The sequence below is a fragment of the Pituophis catenifer genome, unplaced genomic scaffold (genome assembly GCF_029215685.1).
Source record: "Pituophis catenifer annectens isolate HBS135680 unplaced genomic scaffold, rPitCat1.0.hap2 SCAF_7, whole genome shotgun sequence".
Taxonomy (NCBI): domain Eukaryota; kingdom Metazoa; phylum Chordata; class Lepidosauria; order Squamata; family Colubridae; genus Pituophis; species Pituophis catenifer.
In genome coordinates, this window is record NW_027256887.1 from 44,230,783 (window position 1) to 44,254,222 (window position 23,440).

Below are 23,440 nucleotides of genomic sequence, written 5' to 3' on the forward strand. Positions count from 1 at the left end.
GGGTCCTATTACTCTCTTGGGATTGAAATTTGACAAACTCGTTTCATTCCTTGCCAACTCCCCAAAAGAAAGTCACTGGGGAAGTCCAAAGTCACTCCTGCTCCAACTGCTTTTTTACTTGCCTATGGTCAATCTTTTTTTTCCCCCAGGTGAGGAAATATTTCTGAAAGAAGTTTTATGTATTCATAAAGTCCCCAGGAACTGAACCTATCTTGCCTTGTGCCATGTCTCTGAAATCGTTGGGCTGATTCTTTCTGGCTGTGTTTGCACCACTGGCTCAGTCACAAAACACGTGTCAATTCAGCGCAAAAGGAGATAGAATTATCCTAGGTGGCTCAGTGGCTAAGACATTGTGCTTGTCGATCAGAAAGGTCGGCGGTTCGATTCCCTAGTACAGGACGTCTACGTGAGCAAGGGGGTTGGACTAGATGACCTCCAAGATCCCTTCCAACTAGCCGGTTCCAGGCTTTTGGGTGGACTTGCGCCGCTGCCATTACAGTGGCTCCGAAAAACATCCTCTCTCCTACACCCTACAGGCAGACTTCTCTCACCCGGCGCCGGGTTGGACTGAACTTCTCACCATTCCCAAAACACCCGAAGAAGCCGAAGAAGCCAACCGGCGTCGAGACTGGCCTGCATTTGCCGGCAGCTCACGCTGAGCCACGATGACATCAGCCCGCCCAACAAGGAGCCCAGAGCGGGCAGCCGGCCCAGAAAGGCGAGGGGACCCTTCCCGGGTGGGTTTCTGCCGGGGAAGGACCGGGCTCCCGCGGCAGCGGAAGTTCCTGCGCCCGAGTCACGTGGGCGGGCAAGGAAGAGGCCGTGGCGGCCGTTGTGCCAGCTGTTTGCCCGGGAGCGGCGGCTGCTTCTGCTGCTGCTCCCCAGGAAGTGGACGTGGAACTGGGAAGAAGCTCGAGCATGGAGGGGTGGCTTCCAGAGCGCGGCCGGTTGGCGGCGGGGCTGCTAGTAAACTTGGCGGCGTCTATTTGCATCGTCTTCCTGAACAAATGGCTGTACGTGCGAATGGGCTTCCCCAACCTCAGCCTCACGCTGGTGCATTTTGCCGTCACCTGGCTGGGGCTGTATGTGTGCCAGTCGCTGGGCGTCTTCGCCCCCAAAAGCCTGAGGCCGCGCCAGATCCTCTCCCTTGCGCTCAGCTTCTGTGGCTTCGTGGTCTTCACCAACCTCTCTCTGCAGAACAACACGGTCGGCACTTACCAGCTGGCCAAGGCCATGACCACGCCGGTCATCGTGCTCATCCAGAGTGTGGCCTACGGCAAGACCTTTGCCACCCGCATCAAGCTCACTTTGGTGAGAAGCAGGGCAGGGTGTGACGGGTGGGCCGAAGCCAAAGGAAGCTCCCTTGCGCGTGCTGACGGTTCCCGAAGCAATGGGCTGCAATCTTTGAGCAAGGAGAAATTGAGCTGGAAGTGAAGCATTGTCAGAAATAGCGTCCACTGTAGACAGAATGGCCTTTTTGGTTGATTATGAAGGCTGGTTAAAAATAATTGATTTAGGCAATTGCTTTTCCAGGTATGATGGCTCCTAGATTTGATGGATTAGTGTCTCTATAATTTCTAGATAGTATGGATGTGCTGAGTAGGGATTTTTTTTTTTATTTGATTTATATGCCACCCTTCTCCAGAGACTCAGGGCGGCTTACAATGCGTTAAGCAATAGCCTTCATCCTTTTGTATATTTATACAAAGTCAGCTTATTGCCCCCACAACTGGGTCCTCAATTTACCTACCTTAGAAAGGATGGAAGGCTGAGTCAACCTTGAGCCTGGCAAGATTCGAACCTGCAGTAATTGCAGGCAGCTGGTCTTAATAACAGGGTGCTTATTATTATGAAAGCCAACGTGCCCAAAGGTAAAGAATTGGTGAAGGCTGCTGTACTGGCTGAGTTCATTGTATTGTACATTAATGTATATATAAAAATGTAAAATAATGAATGTCCAGAGTTGATTGTGACTAGCTGTTTAGGGGCTTTGACTCAAAACTATAAAATGTAAATGCCCCCTTTTCATCCTAAAATTGCAAGATATATATCAGGTTCAATCACAAAACCAAAAAATATATGCTGTTTTAAAATTTGTCAGACAAGATGTTATGAAAAGCTAGGGATATAGCGCCTGCTAGCCTCCGGTCTTATTTGTACAGGTTAGAGGCTGTAGAAATTCTAATCATTCGGAAACCAAAAAGTTTATGAAGATTGTTTCAGTACTAAGAAATAATACTGAAATACTTAGGCATCAAATGTTTTTTTCTTTCTTTCTTTCACAGATTCCTATCACTTTAGGTGTTTTTTTAAATTCTTATTATGATGTGAAATTTAGTTTACTTGGGATGATATTTGCTGCTCTTGGTGTTATAGTAACATCTCTTTATCAAGTGGTAAGTTAAATATGGTTTTTTTAAATGCAAACTCAGAATAATATTTTATGTAATCTATTCTGTATTAATTTCCAGTCTTCTGAGTAGAACATATTTGTTCTACATAGTTTCTTGTTATTTAAACTGTAGTTTCGTCTCATTTAACTGTAGGAAAAGCTATTTTCTGTTGGAAAAACTCTATGCACAAATATATAAATCGTATTTGCAGAAGGCTGCCATATGCACTCTTGGCGTCCCAACCTGGTGCCAAGTTGTTTTTGGCCATGGCTTTTGACCATGGATGATGCTGTCTTAGATTAATAAGGAGTTTTGTTCAAAATACTTGTAATATTATTAATATTTTAAATAGTTATTTGAAGAGTTAATTCATGAAGAATGGCCAGTTTTTTAAAAATATTGTAGGATTGTGTATTGATCTACAGCGATGAGAAACTTGCTTATTCTGTTTTGTACTCAACAATAAACTGTGCATAGGAATGAAAAAATTTTCTTGCATGAAGCTACTGCATTGTAATATCAATTATTTTGTCTGTGAATAGCCTATTAATCATTTGAACAGTTTTGAACAGTCTTGATAGTGGTTCATCCCAGTTTCAATAGAAAAGAATATAGGTAGCTCAGAGATGAACTATGGAGTCCTTGGTATTCTCTGAGTTTGGTTATTTGCTTCCAAACCTTTCGTTACCCAATTAGGTAACATCACCAAAGCTAGGAGGAAATGGGGTTTGCTCTCTGTTTATATATAGTAGCTTGCCCTGTCAGTGTTGATAGTGGTGGTGTTTTCTCCTTGGGAATTCCTTGATTAGGCTGTTGTTTACTACTTGATGGTTGGTAGTTCCATTTCATAGCTTGTGTTGGTTCTGTTGTAGTGATTGGGTGAGCAGGCATTCATCCAAGTTTATATGCATTATTTTTCCCATAATAATTTTTTGGTGAGAGATAGGTGACATTTCTTCTTTTTAGAATGGGAAGGGAGTTGAAAAGACTTCTCAAAGAGTAAGTAGAAGTTTTATCACTAAACATACATTTTAAATTGAGTTTTCTCAAGGCAAATACAAATAACTGATATTTTAAAGTTTAAAATGTTTTAATTAAAGATAATTAAGCAAAACAGTAAGTGATTGTTTTTAGAAGTTTTTACTTGTCTTATTGTTGACTTTCTATTGACTTTGGGAGCAATAAGACTACAGGTAGTACCCATAGGCCGCTGCTTTCTCCACCCAGCAACAGGCCAACAGCTTCCAATGCAACCTTGCAAGCTTGATTTTCCAGGAGCGTGTCCAACACAAGCTGCAGGGCATGCACTGCATCTCTGGCAAGCTCTCATTCTTCCACTTCCTCCCATTTTGCACCACACTGAACAATGCCTCCTGAACAGCTACCACCTTCGCCCAGGGAGCCACCGGTGCCTGTTCTGTGTCATCCAGCAACAAAACATGCTATGCCTCACGGTCCTTTTTCGCTGCACATTCCATGGTCTTCAGGCTATTGGTCCTTACATTGACAATGTAACCTGGGAGTCTTCCACCTGTACCACTGCCCTGCTTCCTCCCAAGCTGATATAACTCCTAGAGTTGTTCAGCCAGCATGATTATTATTAAAAATATTGGCAGCTGAAATCCTTATATAGAAGATGCCCACACTGGGGAAATTTACTCTAGAACTATCCATGAAGTTCATAGCTGGAATATTTACTTGCTTCCTCAATTTACCCATACTGTGCAGTTTTTAGCTTGTATCAACTTCAAGTTCAAAAGTTTTAGCTCATGTTTTCTCCATAATATGTAACTGCTAGCAAGCTTGCATATTAAGATGCGTCTCTGCTTTTGAAATATTTTATTCTGTTTCATTTTTTTATTTTTTATTTTTTTTGGGTATTTTAAGGAATCTGTGATCTAGACACTGATATTTATGCCATTGTATCAGGATAAACAGAAGAAACTGATTGTCTTTTCTTTCAGATTCTTCAGCTGCCTTGTGCAATTGGAATAAAAAGGGTTGAGCTATACATGCTTTTCTTAAAGTACATACCAATGCAGTATTTTAGTAGGCATATTGTAATTTATTTATGTCAAGGTTAGACATGTGGGCTATTAATATATTTTTCTTTGTTTCAGTGGGTAGGAACAAAACAACATGAACTACAGGTAAATTCTATGCAGCTACTATACTATCAAGCACCAATGTCATGTGGCATGTTGCTGTGCGTTGTACCCTTCTTTGAACCAGTCTTTGGAGAAGGTGGAATTTTTGGCCCCTGGACAGTCTCTGCTGTGGTAAATTGTTTATTTTTCTTCTTCATTCTATTTCTTCTAAATGCTCTTAAAATTTAACAAACAACATTCCTATTCAAATATAGGCAAATATAATCCTAAATTTGGAAGTTCTTTATTGAATCAGTGTTTCCCGTTATTTAGTTGCTAGCCACTGAATTTTCAAATGTGAGATATTACAACTGAAGGACTGCATGAAAAGGTCAACCCAATACTGAATTATTTTTTAAAATAATCTTCACTTTATAGACATAACATAACATAAATTAGTCCGACTAATAATAACTGCATACAGTATATTGCTTTTCAAACTTCTTCAGGTATTTGTCTGAAGGCAGACAATGAAATAATCTTGCTGAAATCAAACAAGCCAGTCTTGAGTGATTCATTTACATTGTCTTGGTTAGAGAGGTTGGCTTGGGGTATTCCTTGGTTCTTCTCTTGCCCTGAATTTTGATTATTTTTGACTCTTTGCCAGCTTCATAATAAAAGTTTTGGGAGCATAACTTTTAATTCGTGCTTTTATTATATATCACTCCATGCATGATGTAATCAAAAGGCATAGTTTATAAATTCAGTAAATGATAAATAATTCAAAATACACTGATGATGCCTCCTTAAATGGTGACAAAATATTTGCAACCAAATTGCCAAGCTCGGAGCTCTAACCAACAGCCTAACCACCAAGCCAAGCTACTAATATTCAAACACATTTCAATCATAAATAAAACTGCTTAGGAGATGGTACTTGAGATATTGCTGGAAATAGGTATTGTGAAATGTAAATCTAATAAACCCTTTTTATATAGTTTTGTTAAGTTTATGCTCCATATTTCAGCTTGCAATTAAATGATCAAGGAAAAATGCTTCCAGATTTTTAACATTTATCAAAGGGAATAATAATTCAAAGTAGAAAAAGCTAAGGATAAGAAATCAGATCCAATTGTGTTTATAAACACAGGCTGTAGTTCTTACTGTGAATGTAAAATGTTCAGAAAGGCAATGAACAGGATACCATTTGCAACCATCTGTCACTTTATAGAGGATATTGTCTATTAAAAATCATTTGCAGTGATTTGTAAGTGCTTTTTTTTTTCTAATTCACAGTCTATGGTACTGGTCTCTGGAATAATAGCATTTATGGTGAACTTGTCTATTTATTGGATTATTGGGAATACTTCACCAGTGACGTATCCTTACTGTATTACACTGGTAATAAACTGTACAAATCAGAAACATCAGGTTAGTCAAAAATAAAATCTTTTAGGTAAAATTTTCAGAAACTGTAGAATCATATTGTATTGGACTTAAACACTATGTTTTAGGATCTTTCAACAAGTCTGTTTGCATCATTTTATGAGAGAATAACTCATCTCCAATTTTTGGATTTACTTTCTATAGTAGCAGTAAAATAATGATGAATCTTTTATTGAAAAAATATATAAAATGAACACAGGCAGTCCTCGACTTACAACAGTTCGTTTAGTGACTGTTCAAAGTTACTGTGAAAAAGTGACTTATGACCATTTTTCATACTTATGATCATTGCAGCATCCCCATAATCATATGATCAAAATTTCTCAATTCTCAGCAATGTCTCGGGGTGATGTGAACCCCTTATGTAACTTTCTGACAAGCAAAGACAGTTGGGAAACCAGAGTCACTTAATAACCATGTTACTAACTTAACAGCTGCAGTGGATTCACTTAACAACTATGGCAGGAGAGGTTGTATAAACCTCTTACTTAACAACATAAATTTTGGACTCGAAATTGTGGTCATTAAGTCAAGGACTACCTGTATTGTTAACAGTGAGAGAAGTTTTCCTTAAAGCCAAAAATGAATTAACAAATACAAGAGAAAACCTCGCTTTCAGTTTTAGGCAATTTTAAGAACCATTGTACACAATAAGGAACTATGGACATGAGCCTAGCAAAAGTATACACTAGCAGTAACAAAAATATTATTTAAGCTCAGGAGAAGAGGAAAACTTAAATGAAACTGATTCCACTTTTAACTTGCTTGAGAATAAGAAAGAGGAAGGAAAATGCTATTGGGCTTTCAAGATTCTATTACTATAACCTGTATTAATGAAGCAGAGTTCCAATTATTCTTGAGGGATGTGACCTAGCTTACATTTACAAGAGTAGGACTTAAGAAGCCAAACCTGGCATAGGATTTAGTGTTTGTTTATTTTGGATTAATTATTGAATTTGGATTAATTATGATGTTCCTTAACACGGTTATATAGATACAATATGTTTGGACACTTCAAATTCTGCATCACCCTCATGGGAGGATATCTCTTATTTAAGGATCCTTTATCAATTAATCAAGGCCTTGGAATTACATGCACATTGTTTGGCATTCTAGCTTACACACACTTCAAACTTAGTGAGCAAGATGGGAACAAAAGCAAGCTGGTTCAACGTCCGTAAATTAAGTATTTTTATTGGTAACAAATGAATTGCTTTAATATGCACTGATTCCAAAAGCAATGCACTGTCTATGGAGGAATCTAAAATTGTCCATCTCCCAGCAGAGCAGGTATTCTCTCCTATAGCTGCCATGCACTGCCTCCTTCTACTCTGCCCAGTTGGGGTATGGATTGGATTACATTGAGGGGGGGGGGGGTCACAGGACTCAGTAGAAAAAAAACACAGTAAAGAAGACTGGTAGATGATTGGTGTCTGTTCATGTTGACATACCCAGATTCTCTCTCTCTCTCTCTCTCTCTGTGTGTGTGTGTGTATACACATGTATGTATGCACAATTTGTTTCTTTAAAGGGCTGTTTGTAATTACAGTGCAATCATTGTGAACTGTCCTATTTATACCAAATGGACTCATTCAGACAGATACAGTGTTTTTTGCTAGAAAATTAATCGTCCTTATGATTATGTCAGTATTAAAAGAGACTCCTATGTTGTAATCAAGTGAACATTGAAGTTTCTTGATCTGGTAAATACTGAGAAACCAAATTGTTTTTTCTGGATTTTTAATTTCTAATAGCCACATGCATTGTTATATTTTTTCTGCATATTTTAAATTTTAATGTATATTTAATTATAATTAACATTCACAGTTGAGCAAAATACTGGTACTCCAAAATTATTAAGACTGAGAATTTTACAAGTTGTTAAGTTTTCTAAGTTTATAAGTATTACCTAACTCGGTGCAGGCTGGCTCCTGTAGTTTGAAAGTGTTTTCTTTTTACTTTGTTCAAGATTCAGTAATTTATACAAGAGGTTTCTTTTCTAATTATTTTGGCCAGTGCAGATGTAGTGTTACTTGCAACTTGATTTGTAAACTTTCTTGCAACTCGTATATATTTCTGCTATGATTTAAACATATTTAGGACAGAACTTCCAAAGCATTATGGGGATTTTTTAAAATCAACATCATCCCCTTAACCCCTAGTTAAGAATAAATTCTAACTGAATATTAACTTGGATGTAAAGATAACCATGGTTATACCAAGATAGGGTATTAATCAGCCTCACCCAAATGTATCCTTATGTTTTAAACTGTAGTTATATCAACTTGAAATTATCGATTAGTTCAATTTAGTTGGATTATGATTAGCTATGGCTTTGTCATGTTACCAGATTCTATGCTATCAGCACTGTATAGAATACTTCTGTACTCTTGACCATAATAGAGACTGCTTATTATGGTTGGAAGTCATAACAGCAGTTAAAGGAAGTGACTCACTTACAACCCCTTCATCCTTGCTTTCCCAGATGTGGTTGTTCAATAGATCATGATGTCCCTCGGGGTGGCAGGGGAGGCTCTGGAAGGCCTAGTACAGGTCCTCCCCCCCCCCCGGGCCCCCAAGACATCCTGAACTCTGTTTCCTCCTCTCAGCGTCTCTGCAGGCCTTGGGCCTGCTTCCCATCCCATCAAGTGCCACACCTTCCTTCCCACTTCATGTCACCATCACACACTTTTCAAAGATCTCTGATCTTAGGTTAGGGAAAGAGGACAGGCTGCTTCCAGGATGGCACTGCGTGGCCCAGCAACAGAGCAGCCTGCTGTGCTCCCCAAGTTCTGCAGTATTCCATCACGTTCTGCAGGGCTACTTACCTCGTAAAAGGTAAGTAAGGAGGAGGATATAGGGCCCGGCAGGATGGGAAGCAGGCCCTTGACCAGCAGAAATCCAAGGAAGGAAATGAGGGTTGGAAACAGGCAGGGGGATACTACAAGGTCTCTGCGACCAGCCCTAAGGGCAAAGTACTGTAATGGAACAGCAGAAGTTTAACAAAAAGATAACAATGCTATAATAAAAGTGTAGTCTGGGACAATCTTGTTGTTATTGCTTTATATATTGAAACGTGTTATGTTCTATTTTTGAGAGCCAGTCTCATCTACAGGTAGTCCTTGACTTACAACCATTCATTTAATGACCGTTTGAAGTTACAACAACAGTGAAAAAAATGACTTTTTAACAGTTGCACTGTCCTGGGGTCACTGTTTGTAAACTTCCCAGCTGGCATCCAACAAGCAAAATTATTGCGAAAAACTGGGTTCACTTAACAACCATGTGATTCACTTAACAGCTACAATGATTCGCTTAGCAACTGTGGCTAAAAGAGTCATAAAAAGGGGAAAACTCACTTAACAACTGTCTTGTTTAGCAATGGAAATTTTGGGCTCAGTTGTGGTCATAAGTCAAGAACTATGTAGTGGTTAAGGCCTGAGGCTAGAAACCACAAGACTAATATCCCTGGTTTTGCCTTAGGCATGAAGGTCAGCTGGGTGACTTTGGAACTCATTCTCCCTTGTTGTGGGGAAAATGGAGACCTGAGAATTAGGTATGTTTGCTGCCTTGAATGTGTGTGTGTGTGTGTGTGTGTGTGTGTGTGTGTGTGTGTGTGTGTGTGTGCGCGTGCGTGCGTGTGTGAGGGGGTATATATAAATCTTTAAAAATGTATTAGGGAAAAGACTTTTCTAAGGAAAGGAACAGAAGTCACTTTCCTAATGAATCTTTAATTTTAAAATAGTTATCTGAATATTCCAAATATTAACTGTAGTTCTAATTGAAAGTACCCAGTACAGAATTGATCAACTGTAATAATTTACTGTTTGGCCAAATTCTAGAAGGGAATGCAAAATGTGAGATGAACTGGACCAATATATTTACACTATGATTCAAGATCCGTAGCTGGTTTTATGTACTCATTAAACTTATTGTCTGATTAATGTACTTTTTGGAATCCAAAGCTGCAAAAATTATTAAAACCTCACCATACTATACACTAATGTAACGACTTCTAAATTTCTGAAAATGCAAGCATAGTCTGTATTTTGCACTTTTGATTCATTTGTACTGTTTGTTACAGGAAGATGTAGTTGTTTCTTAATTGTATACATTTATGTTAGAAATTAACCTTATAGGCTTATATTACTTTTGTGAGTGTATATAAAAATCAGTCTGAATCAATTTGCTTGTCCATTGAAGGTCATGCTGGATCAGTCCTAGTCCAGCACCTTAATCTCTTACTGACTCTATTGGGCATGTTTGTCTGTATTACGTCCTTGTGTACATACCATCTATTCGCCCCCTGGCAATTTCTATTTTTACAAAGAACAAACCTAAAAGCAGATGAGGAACAGTGTCTTTGCTCTTCTGTTACAAGTAGATACCTAGCTCCAGTAAAAGATTTAGGTTTGTTTTTATCCCATCTTTATTGTTTCTATAAATAACTGAAGCTGATAAATATAACTAATACTCTTTCCTTCTCCTATTTTTCCCACAACAAATCTATGAGGAAAGTTGGGCTGAGAGTGTGTGACTGACCTAAAGACACCTGGATGGTTTTCACTCCCAGTTTCCTGGTTCTGGTGCCTTAACCACTACATCAAACTGGCTCCTATGAACCTGAAATTCAAAGTTGGCATTTTACAGTATGCTTTCAAAAGTATTCATTTTGGAAGGGAGTTCACTTTTATTGCAAAAATACATTTGATCATTATATTAGAATAAAGACATTACAGTGTTTTGGGGTTTGCTTTTTGCTTTGTTTTCTTATAAAATATGCTATAAAATAGAACTTTTAATGTATTATCTGTACATTTTTTGTCCATATCACTTTAGGAAGCTGTGATAATGAGCAAAAAACTGAATCTATCTCCTCCAATAAAATGTCTCTGAAGTGTCATGAAGAATATAAATCTAATATGCTTTCAGAAATATTTTATAAGCTGCCTTAAGTGGATCATTTTTTTAAAGGGGAGCATTTGTCCAGATGCACAAAAGTAATAGCATAGAACATGCCCTCAATTTCATTTGCTGTTCTAAAAGTATTTGATATCTTCAAAACCAAATTTATTCAGTAAATCATCCTTGTACTTTCTCTCAGCATTATGAAAGCTCGACTATTTTATATAATGATTAGCTGGATCTTAGCTATTATTCAGACTGAAGAATACTTTAAATGCAACATTTGATAGCTATAGTTATTTTTCAAAACAGCCTGCTAGAGGTAATGTTCAAAACAACATGTCCAGTACAGTGTCATTGTGTATTACAAAGCAATTTTGTGTTCTGCAGAGTATTTTCTGAAATGTAAATACAATTTTAAAATTTCAAGTCCTTGCATCCTATGTCTTGAAGAGAGTAACAATAATTTAGAGTATCTTTATCCATCCAAGCTCAATATATTCTTTCCTCAAGTCTTTTAGAGAGCAAAATGGTAACTCCACATCTCATTCAGCTGTAACATTTATTGCATTTGTAAAATAATCATAGATGAGGAATTTGTAGGTCTCTACATGCTATTGGATTCCACCACTTGTTAGACTTACAGGGTTTTAAGAATAACTGGAGCTATAATCCACTAATATCTAGAGACTTAATAATTTTTAATCCGCTTATTAATATACTGTAATTATAATACACAAAAAACGTACAAAGTATTAGTAGAATGGTGTAGATGGCAGTCTGCACTGTGTGGGAGTCTTTTTATTGTCAGAAATAGAATATATCATCATAAAATATATTTATGACTTTGTATAAAACAGAATGGCAATGTTTTTTAATGCAAGATACTTGTTTTTTATGAATAAAGTAGTTCTTTATTAGTCTTGCCTCTGAACTCTTCTTTGCTTTTTTTAGAAAACTGAAACAGTTTCACCTGTTTAATATCTAGAATATCTCCCCCTAATATGCAGCAGATTAAGTTATATATTTTTAATACTCTTTATTTTTCAAAATACTTCAATGGAATACTGTTATGCTGAAAAAAAGGTCATATTTAAGGAAAACATGATTGTGTTGATACAAATATTCCTGCAATTGTCCACTTTCATAATTATGTCTGACCCTTACATAGATAATTATATATTTAATATTACTGTTCAAGGCAGTGGTTACTAAAAGTAATTTTACTGACCAAATATTAGGATGATGAAAATAATATTTTAAATGAAAAGAATGGGTGTGTCTTCCCTTACAGTAGCTTTCAATTATGGGCCATTTCCCTTAATACTAGCACCATTGGGAGTTTTCTTCCTGGATAGTCAAGAGATACCAACTTTTGAAACCATCTACAAGTACGTGAGTTCCTCAAAGAGCTCATCCTTCCCTAGCCAAAATCTACCTCTACTTCAGTTTTAAATCTCTCCATTTTAACTAATCGTACTGGTCCAAATTAAAAATTTTACATGGGAGATGGCATTCCTGATATCTCAATAACCTCTATAAGGGAGAAGGTGGGAAACCAAGTTTACTCTTGTGGGCCACTGATGTATGTTCTGTCCAGACCATGTTATCTTTGGAAGAAACCTCTGTTTCATAACCAAGTTAAACTCAACAGTTCACAGATGGATTTCTACCTAAATCATTCCCAAGCTTTGTTGTTACTGATTAGCCCAATAGGCCATATCAAAATACAAAAGGAAACAGAAGAAAACATAAAATGTGATACAATAGAACTTGTAAAAGTGAAGTTACAACAAATAAAAAGGGATAAATAAGGAATGCAATATCATGTTTGAGTCACCCCTACAATTTATTCCGATCAGACCCACATATGTAGATCTCAGTTGGATTATTTTATTCAGATAAAGGACTGTGAAATCAATCCCATATCAGAGAGCATATTTGATAAAAAGTGGACATGCACTGGATTTTCAGGTTATATTTAACACATGCTTGCTTCTGTCATTAGATACTTTCTTTACCTCCTATAAACTTTGAATGCAGGGGGAAAGTGTTCTATGATTAGTTGTTGGGTCATGGCTGGTATACATTACTGGTGGGAAATAGACCTCATAGGAATTACTGTCAACTCAGCAAGGAGAATGGAAGATTTGACAGCTATAGGTAGTATTCCTATCTGATATCTATAGGACTGTAAATTACACAGCATTCTACATAAAACCTATCAAAGATGTCCCAGTTTAATTTATCAGAGTATATCAGTTATATAATTATAGATTGCTACTTTGTAGAATATAAGCACAGGGTTTACTCTAGGAAAGGCAAGCAAAAAGATCCTGAATAAATAACAAAATACCATTCCTCCACAGTTTAGTTTGGTCTATGAGAGCCAGTTTGGTCTAGTGCCATGACAGCAAACCTATGGCATGCGTGCCAGAGATGGCACACAGAGCCTTCTTTGTGGGCATACACTGCTACACCTCAAGACATTGGCCCAACACGGCTGTTGCTGACACCATCCTCGCTAACACTAGGGCTGGCAGGGTGGGACTGGGATCCGGGATCTGGGTACGATGGAAAGGGGGACAGACCCGCAGCTGAGGAGTGAGCACGAACTGCGGCGGCTTTCTTCTTCTCACACAACCCCCTGGCCAGCTGTTGTGGGGCCAGGAGGGCACGCACAAGCAGGGATATTCTCTTCAAGCAAGCGGCCGGGCTCAGCCAAAGTGCAGCAAAGGTGCATGGGTTGACAGCTGATGGACAAACGTCTTTGGCGAGGGCTCTTTGGCTTTTTCTGAGCCTGATCCCCAGGGTGGGTGTGCGAGGTTTGGCAGGGCCAGCCCCCTTTTCCCATTGCCCTGAGCTTCTTTACTCGTTCAGTTGAGCAGTGCCGCTGGTGGCGTTGAAGTGTGAAGGGCCTGGCCCTGCAGTGCTTCCTCGCTCAGTTGAAGGCTTCATTCAGCCTTCAAACAGTAAAGCTGGCCATGGAATTGGAAGTGGCCGGGTGGAGGAGCCAACGCCATCCGTGGTCCTGGTATGCTGCTCGCTTGCATGTCCCAGCCTTACTTTTTGAAGGCTGAATGAAGCCTTCAATTGAGCAAGGAAGCACTGCAGGGCCAGGCCCTTCACACTCACATCCATCCTGCCAGAGTTCGCTGCACCGGGGCAGGAATGAGACCCTGTCCCGTGGAGCCCGCTGCTGCTTAAGCCAGCAGCTTAAATGCCCCAACTGAAGCTGGAGTTTGCCGCACTATAGAAGAAATGAGAGGCTCTGCTGTCCCACAGGGCCTGCCACTTCTTGAGTGGGAAAGACGAAGAGAAAAAGGGCTGCTCAGTTGGCTTTCCCCCCCTCCCTGTTGCCAGGAGCTTGCGTGCCCTGACTAAAGCAAGTATCACACGCTCTCTCATACACACATACACAAACACAGAATTTGTGTGCCCCCCTCCTCTCTCTCTCTGTCTTGCTGCAGCAACAGTTACGGAGCTTTAGACCCAATTGGATTGTTCTCTTGCTTGCTCGCTCACACTCTCTGTCTCACCTAACCCCCCTCTCACCGGAAGAATGAAATATTTTGCAAAATATTAAAAAGGGAAGATAAAATAATTCCCTAAATGAGAAACAGAAAAACCTTAAGGGAGGCAGAAACCAGCCCCAATTTCCCTGCCCCAGGCAGAAACTGAGGAGGCTTGCTTTTAGAAATGCAGATTTGGTAATCAATTCAGAAAGACTGGCTCAAGACAGCAACAAATAAAAGTTTGACAAAATTAGGTCAGACAAGCACCTAGGATTTGCATTTCCTCTTTTGCCTATAGAGCCATTCATGATCGCATAGGAATCTGACAACAATCAATAGAATATTAAAGGACATGTTCTTGCACAAGAACAGGATGCTCAAATACTAAAGAAGGTATGCCCAAAGAAGGTATAGAACCCACCCACTCTCAGCTGCATTTTGTCAGCTAACCAGAATCACATGTGGTTGGTGATTCTGCTTTATCAATAAAGAGAACCTTTCTTTCCAATCAGCCTCCAGTGTCCATTTTGTTTCCAGTGCCTTTCTCCAGATGGATTTTTGTAGGAAGTTAGCACCCACCCCTTTCCTGGAAGAGTGAAATATTTTAGGAAAGATGAAAAAGGCAGAATATTATATTTCCCTGGATGAGAAATATGAGAAGCATATTTTACAGACAAAGCAGCTCCCACCTTCCTGCCCCCCACCCTTTGTCAATGGGCCAGTAAGGCCTGGGCCAGTCTATTCTACATAACAAAGATCTGCCTCCTTCAGGCAGAGCCATAGTAGGAATTGCCAAAGATAGGATTAGCCCACACAATAGCAGCAGAAACTCACCACATGTGACATGGAAGGACATGTGACCATCAGCCAGCAAGGCCCCCACCCCCTGGGAGTCTGACAACCAATCAGGATACTCTTTCGGGGCCCCAAGAAATGCAGAGCCAGAGAGAGCATAAAAACCGGAGGATTTACTGTATCTGCCCTTTTCTGTTCACCTGATCCTGTCCACCATTAAACCATCTTTCCAAGCAGTCTCCATGTTTCCAGTGTCTGTTTTCCCCACTTGGAGCAGAACCTAGAAGGATGTTTCTTCCAACATTTTCCTTCTTCTTTTTTTGAAAAAAAGTTCTATTTTAAATTAAAATAAGAAACAACTTAAAAATATCATCCTTTCAAACAATTATAGACAGCATCTCAATCGGTTAAAATCATTTTGTGCTTACAATTTTCCAAATCTCATCATATAACAATTATTCTTTACTTGAACAGAAGATAAATATTTAAACATTTCATCAAAATTTCATTTCATATATGCTATCTCATCTCCATACTTTTTTGTCAAACCATTGATAAAATATCTCCCATATCAAATAATATTGTTTATCTTCCTGTTCTCTTATTTCAAATGTCAATCTACTCATTTCAGCACAATCCAACATTTTCTTAATAATTTCTTCATCAGTAATTATTTTCTCTCCTTTCCAGTTTTTGGCAAATATAATTCTGGCTGCTGTTAAAATGTTCACAATTAAGTATTGTAATTCTTTATTAAATGTTTGTGGTAAAATCCCTAATAAAAATATCTCTGGTTTAAAGTCAATATGTCTCTTTGTCATTTTTTCTAACTATGTATGTATCTTAGTCCAAAATCTCCTTGCTTCCACGCATGTCCACCACATCTGGTAATAAGATCCTGGAGTTTGATGACACTTCCAACATTTCTCTGATTTATTCTTGAACATTCTGGCTATCCTCGTCGGGGGTGAATGCCACCTGTAAAACATCTTATACAAATTCTCTTTATATGCTGTCGACATTGTCATTTTATAGTTATGTGACCACAATTTTTGCCATTTCTCTAAATCAATACTATAACCAAAATTTTTCCCCTATGGTATCATTGATTCTTTAACTTGTTCTTCTTCCAATTTTACTTCAAGTAAATATCCATATAGCTTTTTAATTACATGGTCATCAGAACCCATTAATATCTTGTCTAAACCAGTCAAAACACTACAAATACCTTCTTGTTTGAAATCTTCTCGATATCTGGAAAGTATTTGCATGTATGAGAACCAATCCATCTTAATTCCCTAGTCTTCTAAATCTTACTTCAATTTAAGTTCACCCTTTTCATCCAATAATTCACTATATCTAACAATTTGTTCCCCTCTAAATACCACTGGATAAGAAAAAGCTTCAATTGTAGATACCCAGACTGGAATCTTCAAATAATGGTATTTTTTAATCCTCTCCCACGTCAAAAACAGAGCTTCATGTATCTGATGTCTTCTAAAATACCCCTGAATTTTAGTTCTTTTATACCATAAGAAAGCATGCCATCCCATCAACAAATCATGTCCCTCCAAATTTAATAATCTAGTGTTTTTCAATGTTACCCATGCTTTAATCCACATTAAACAAACCGCTTGATAGTATAATGCAAAATTCGGTAAACCAAAACCACCCCTCATCTTAGCATCTTGTAACAGTTTGAGTTTTATCCTTGCCTTTTTTCTCTGCCAAAAATATTTCAAAACCATTTTATTTAAATCTGCAAATAATTCCTTACCCAGCTTTATAGGAATTGTCTGAAAAAGATATAAGAGTCTAGGTAAAATATTCATCTTAATAGTTGCAATTCTATCAATCAAAGATAACTGCAAATTTCCCCGTTTCACCAAATCTTGTCCTATCTGTTGCTTATTGTAATTATTTTCTTTAAGAGAACTGCATCTTGTTGTTAGTTGAATCCCCAAGTACTTTACCTTATTTGTGACCAAATCTCCCTCAATTCTTCTTTTTGTTTTTTTAACATATTTTCCTTCTGATATATATATATATAAATATATAATCATATAATCACTATATGTAAAACAAAATGGAGTATGTATTGTTTCTAAAGTGTTTAGCATAAAATGCATGTAAACAGAAAAACTGTAAACTTTTTAAAAATATATTATAGGTAATAAGCTAAATGTCAAACCACAAAAGTGCCAGCTGTAACCGCAAGCAGGGAACAAGAGGAGCAATATAGCTTAAGTAGGTTAAAACTGTGAAGGAACAGGAAAAGCGAAGGGGGGAAATAGAATGAGCACTTCAACAGGAATGCAATGCTAAAAAACAAAAAGCAAAGGGGTGTTTGGGGGGCCTTTGGGGACAGAAACAAGCTGCATGTTTTAAACAGGCAAAGGGGAGGGGAGAAAATGGGTTTGTGCAAGGGGATAAAAGGGCTAACATGTACCATGACACATGTCCATTTTCTGTGCACCCGTGTTTGCAAATACGTTAATAAAGTTCTTTGATACTTTCAAATTATTGTCTCAGGTAATTCCATATGCGAACATGAACTGTTTATCACAGTCTTGGGGGCTTGTCTGGGATAAAAATGGCACTAGGATCCAAGGAGGCATCAGGATTAGGTGAGGAAGACATGTTTCGTTGAGTTCAGCGGTCCTTCGGAACTCTGGGGTCGCTGTTACCTTCGCCCGTGGTATCCTGTGAGTGACAGAGATGAGACTTTCAAGCAGCAAAGGCAACAAATTCTCTAAGAGGTGGACACCTAGACAATCCTATAATTCAACTGGGCAAACTCCGTGCATGGACCAGGGTAAGAACCAGAGGGCTTTTAAGTTTTACCCTGGCAGTTGGAAAATTTCTCTGTGTCTGTGAGACCTGATTGATGATTGTATAAGACGTACTTGAAGTACAAAGTGAGATGAAGTCCGGATCTGCAGTTCTGTTATCTCGCGAGAGAAGCAAATGTTTAGATTAAAATCAGAGAAAGTGTGGTGTCTAACATGGGAAACAGAGGGAATAAACCAGACAAAAGCAAAAAGGGAACCGAGTTCCCAGTCCATTCAAACATTCCTCCAGAAAGTCCTTTACAGCAGGGGTCCCCAACCTTTTGGACCTCAGGGACCAAGTTCATAATTTTAAATCCCACGGACCACTAATACGAATCCAGCGCACTGCTTGCTGAAGCACCTGGACTGTCTCTTGCTCTCTGTCTGATTCTGATTCTCCCTCATTCTCTCTCTCTCTCATTCTAATTCTCTCTCTCCTACTTTCTCTCATTCTCTCTCTCTCTCTCTCATTCTCATTCTGTCTCCCCTTTTTTCTCTCATCTCTCTCCCGCTTGCTTGCTTTCTCTCTCCCACTCTTTCTCATTTTCTCTCTTTCATTCTCTCTCTCTCTCATTCTCTTTCTCCCTCTCATCTCATGGGCCAGCCAGTGTCTTGGGGCTGAGAGGAAGTCAAGCGTCTCCCCGAGAAACCAAAGTGCGTGGAGCATCAACAAGGGCTGGAAGAAACTGCCACGAGATCCAGCAAGGGATGAAGCTTCGCTCCTGCTCTGGAATATGGAGCAAATTTCCATCCCCGCCCTTCCCTTCTCAGGCCAGGCGAGGAGTGACTGGGAAGGGAGGGCAAGGGGTGGGGACAGACACTGCTGGGTTCAGCTGACAGGAAGCTACAGCAGGGGGAAGAAACAGCCCTGGGTTGCCGCCACCCGTTGCTTTGGCCCACCAGCACCTCCAGCCCCCCCTTGCACCATTACCTCATTCCGGCTGGCGAAGGCTGCACTGCAAAGTTGCAAGTTGCACGAACCTCCCTCTACAGTGGAGATTTACAGCCCCACCATGCCTGGCCAGTCCCATATTCCAGAGTTCTAGTCACAGGACTGGCCATTGCTCATCCTGGAGCAGCTCCTCCACCTGGGTGCACCACGGATCACCAAAATTTTCTCACGGACCACCAGTGGTCCACGGACCACCGGTTGGTGACTACTGCTTTAGAGGTAATGTTAAAAAACTGGAAATACAACTGCAGGACCAGAAATAAGGATAAGAGAAGAATGATACAATATTGCTACTTCGAGTGGCCAGTGTATCCCATTAAGGGGAGTGCAGTCTTCTGGCCAAAGTATAGCAGTTATGAAGACTGGCTGTCCCAAGCCTTAAATATATATGTTAATGGCAGAATGCATTCTTAGGAAGAGTCAGATTATGCGTCTTGCTGGATTCCTGGTAGCACATTTGTAGTGAGAGAGAATAAAGATAGTAACACAGAGGGAAACTATGTAACTTTAAAGAAGTGGGACCCCCTGGATCATCTGCCACCACCATATAATCCACAAGTACCCCTAGACATGATGGTAAATGCCGAGGGACAAGACCAGGAATCTAACATGAGTCTTGGACAGGCAGAAGTCCAGCAACAGGACAGGATAATGGAAGCCTAGAGTGTGGAAAAACCTGTAAGGGACACTCAGGAGAAACTATATCCAAAGTTGCAGAGAGAGATTGAACAATGTGAGAAAGACCTAATCCAGTTCCCTATCCCTTGTGGAAGGGAAGATAGAGATTTCAGATAAAGGAAAGTGGTCACAGAGGACTCCATATTCCCCTTAAGGGAAGTGGCTATTGCAGTGATGGCTAACCTTTTTGTCATCGCATGCTGAAAGTGCAGGTGTGCATGATAGCGGGCATGCATGTGTGCCAGCACCCATAATGTAATGCACATGTGATACCCCTCCCTGTGTGCTATGGGTGTGCAACCATCCCCTATGCACACATGCACAACCCCCCGGGCTCCTCCTGCCCCCTAGGCATGTGCACAAGACCCTCCGTGCCTCATTTTGGGTCTAGCAGGCCTCCCTGCAGCCTCCTGGGATCAAAAACAGGTCATGGGGGGCCATTGCACACACACACACCCATACTCCCCCCTGCACATGTGTCTGTGACCCCCCCACCTCCCCTGCGCGCATGTGTACAAGTCTCCTGTATGCACCCCGCACCCCACATATGTGCGGCAGAGACCTGAAAATCAGCTGGCTGGGGGGGGGGCGCATGTGCATGTGCAGTGTAGCTGAGCTGGAGCGACAGCTCTTATGCCCACAGAAAGGGGTCTGCGTGCCACCTGTGGTACGTGTGCCATAGGATCGCCATCACAGACCTATTGGATCAGATGGACATGGATTACCTTGCGTAATTTATGTGGAATCTCCACTTACCAGAACAATTAGACATTTTCCTAGGACCCAATATATATATAATTGGCATGAGTTACACTCTATTATGAATATCTTGTTCATTAGAGAAGAGAGAGTATTAATTAATTAATTAATTAATTTATAATTAGGAGGGCTGCCATGAGTTATTGGGATCGGAAACATCCTGCTGGTGGGGATATTAATAAACCTACTGGAGAACAGAAGTTTCCTCTCTAGAAACCTAATTGGCAGAGTAACAATGAGCAGGATAGGAAACACATGGAAGACTTTAGAGAGATTACAATTGAAGGAATAAAGGAGGCTGTACCTAAGAACCAAAATTGGAGCAAAGCCTTCGAAATATACCAAGGCAAGGAAGAAACACCAACTGCATTCCTGCAGATACTAAAAGATCATGAGAAAATACTCAGGCTGTCAGCCTTGGAAGCCATATTAGGCCGGAAGCTTCAATGCTGCCACCTCCTCATGTGTGGGAAAGTAGGAGGGGGGATTTAGGAGAGGGGAATTAGTAGACATAATAGCATTCTTCCTATCGGTCAAGGTCAGGGCGATCCAGCATCTGGAGGAGGAATGGTCAGGAGCTGGGTCGAGGGGGAATGGAGTTTGATTGGAGCATGTGATCGATTGGGGAGAAAGGGGATGGTTTGGGGAGTTTTTAATTACTGAAGGAAAGCCCGGGCTTTTCAGATTCGGGATTTCCCAGATTTGCCAGTTTACCTATTCGAGTAAAGAGAACTTTGGAAAATGCCTGCTTCTGTATCTTTACTGGGAGTTGGGGGTTTTCTGGAACGCTGACACAGGCATAGACCCAGACACTCACACAGGAGAAGGATTCCTGAAATTTAATAATAATAATAATAATAATAATAATAATAATAATTATTATTATTATTATTATTATTATTATTATTATTATTATTATTATTTTATTTCTATACCGCCCTTCTCCCAAAGGACTCAGGGCGGTGTACAGCCAATTTAAAAACACAAGACACAACAATGATTAAAATTTAAAATAATAATTAAATAGATTTGGCCAGTTTAAAACCCCAAAAATTTAAAATACCCCAATTTAACTTTGTAACTAAGTCATGGCCTGACATATAGAAAAAGATACAGAAAACAGAAAGCCGGGCTGATAGGTCCATACCTGACCTTTTAAAAGAAGCTCAAAAAGTGTATGTGAGAAGGGAAGATGAGAAAGAAGCAGAAAGCAAAAATCATAGTTAATACAATGGAACAAGGAAAACAGAGAAAGAGGAGACCTCCCAAAGTGTAGGACAAGGAAGAGGATTCATTCTTACACAAAGTGTAAGGGGAAATGCAGCAAGAGGCAGAGGCATTCCATACACTTGGGGAATGGGTTGTGGTGGAGAATTCCCTAGACCAAGACTCAAATGTTATGCCTGTGGGCTGGAGGACACTTTCAAAGAGATTGTCCTACACTGAAGAAAGAGGATGAGGTCTACTCACTCATAGAACTAGAAGATTAGGGGCCGTTGACCTTAAAATCCCACCAAGAGCTCTTGATAAATGTACAAGTAGGATCTTATCAAAAATCTGTAGCATTTTTAGTAGACACAGGGGCAGCTAGAACATCTCTAAGTTGCATACTTCAAGGGCTTAAATTTTCTGATCAAACTACTATTGTAACTGGTGTCAAAGGAGAAAGTTTTCAAGTAAAAGAATTTGAACCAGTTAAAATGAAAATACCAGAGAAAGACATTATAGAAGTAAAGCCTCTGTATGTACCTGAGGCTCATACCTGTCTGTTAGGCAGAGATGCGATCATATTATTTGGATTGGAGATAAAAGTAGAAAACACATCACCTTGTACATATAGGAATGCCAAGATAGTTACATTAGCAGAAGATGAAAAAGATATAGATCCACAAGTATGAGTTTGTGAAGGAAATACAGGTGGATTAAAAATCCCCCCCTTGAAAATAAAATTGAAAAAGGAAGGAGAAACCATTAGACAAAGACAGTACAATATCTCACTAGAGGGAAGAAGAGGTTACAACCAGTGATAGATGGACTCTTAAGGGATGGGCTTTTGGAACCCTATATGTCTCCATTTAATATGCCTCTACTGCCAGTCCGAAAACCAGATGGTTCTTTCAGATTGATTCTGGACTTTAGAAAACTAAATACCATTGTAGAAGTCAGACATCCTGTGATTCTGAATCCCTATACTCTTTTAAGTACCATACCACATGACCATGCTTGGTTTAGTGTTATTGATCTGCCACTTAGATAAAGAACCTAGAAACATGTTTGCATTTGAGTGGGAGCATCGAGATACACATAGAAAACAACAATATAGATGGACTGTTGTTCCCCAAGGTTTTACAGAATCACCAAATTTATTTGGACAAGTTTTGGAACAAGTACTTGAACAGTTCCACCCTGAAGTAGAAACTAAATTGATACAATATGTGGATGATTTATTAATATCAGGTAAAAAGAGACTTGAGGTTAAGAAAGCCACGGATAAACTATTGAACTTTCTGGAAGAACAAGGACTTAGAGTCTTCAAGAACAAAATTGCAATATGTAGAAAAGGAAGTAAAATATTTAGGTCATTTAGTAAGTGAAGGGAAAAGAAGAATCAGTTCAAAAAGAATACAAGGAATAACTTCACAAACCTTGCCAAAACCCAAAAAGGACTTGAGAAAATTCTTGGGTTTAGTAGGATATTGCCATTCATGGATCAATTCCTATGCGACCCTCACTAAAGACCTATATGCTAAATTATTTGATAAAGAGCCAGAAAAGTTTACATTGGACAGAACAAGAGAAGGGCCTAATACAGTCCCTTAAGCAGGAACTAATTACTGCTCCAGTATTAGCCCTACCCTCTCTAGAAAAGCCTTTCCATTTATTTGTAAATGTAGATAAAGGAACAGCATTAGGAGTGTTGACTCACAAGTGGGGAGGAAAAAAATTGGCTTATCTATCCAAATTGTAAGATCCAATATGTTGTGGGTGGCCAAACTGTATTCAGTCAATAGCTGCCTCTGCAATACTGGTAGAAGAAAGCAGAAAATTGACTTTTGAAGGAGCCTTTATAGTTGGCATT

General features: G+C 39.5%; 1 protein-coding gene across 1 annotated transcript; it reads left to right on the forward strand.

The window, feature by feature from the left end:
* The first annotated feature begins 762 nt into the window (after positions 1-762).
* Positions 763-7,356, forward strand: SLC35E3 (solute carrier family 35 member E3). Its single transcript, XM_070947495.1, has 5 exons — positions 763-1,311; positions 2,286-2,396; positions 4,514-4,672; positions 5,777-5,859; positions 6,921-7,356. Exons 1-5 carry the CDS (start codon positions 919-921, stop codon positions 7,105-7,107), a joined length of 933 nt encoding a protein of 310 aa, XP_070803596.1. The 5' UTR covers positions 763-918; the 3' UTR covers positions 7,108-7,356.
* The last annotated feature ends 16,084 nt before the right edge of the window (positions 7,357-23,440 follow it).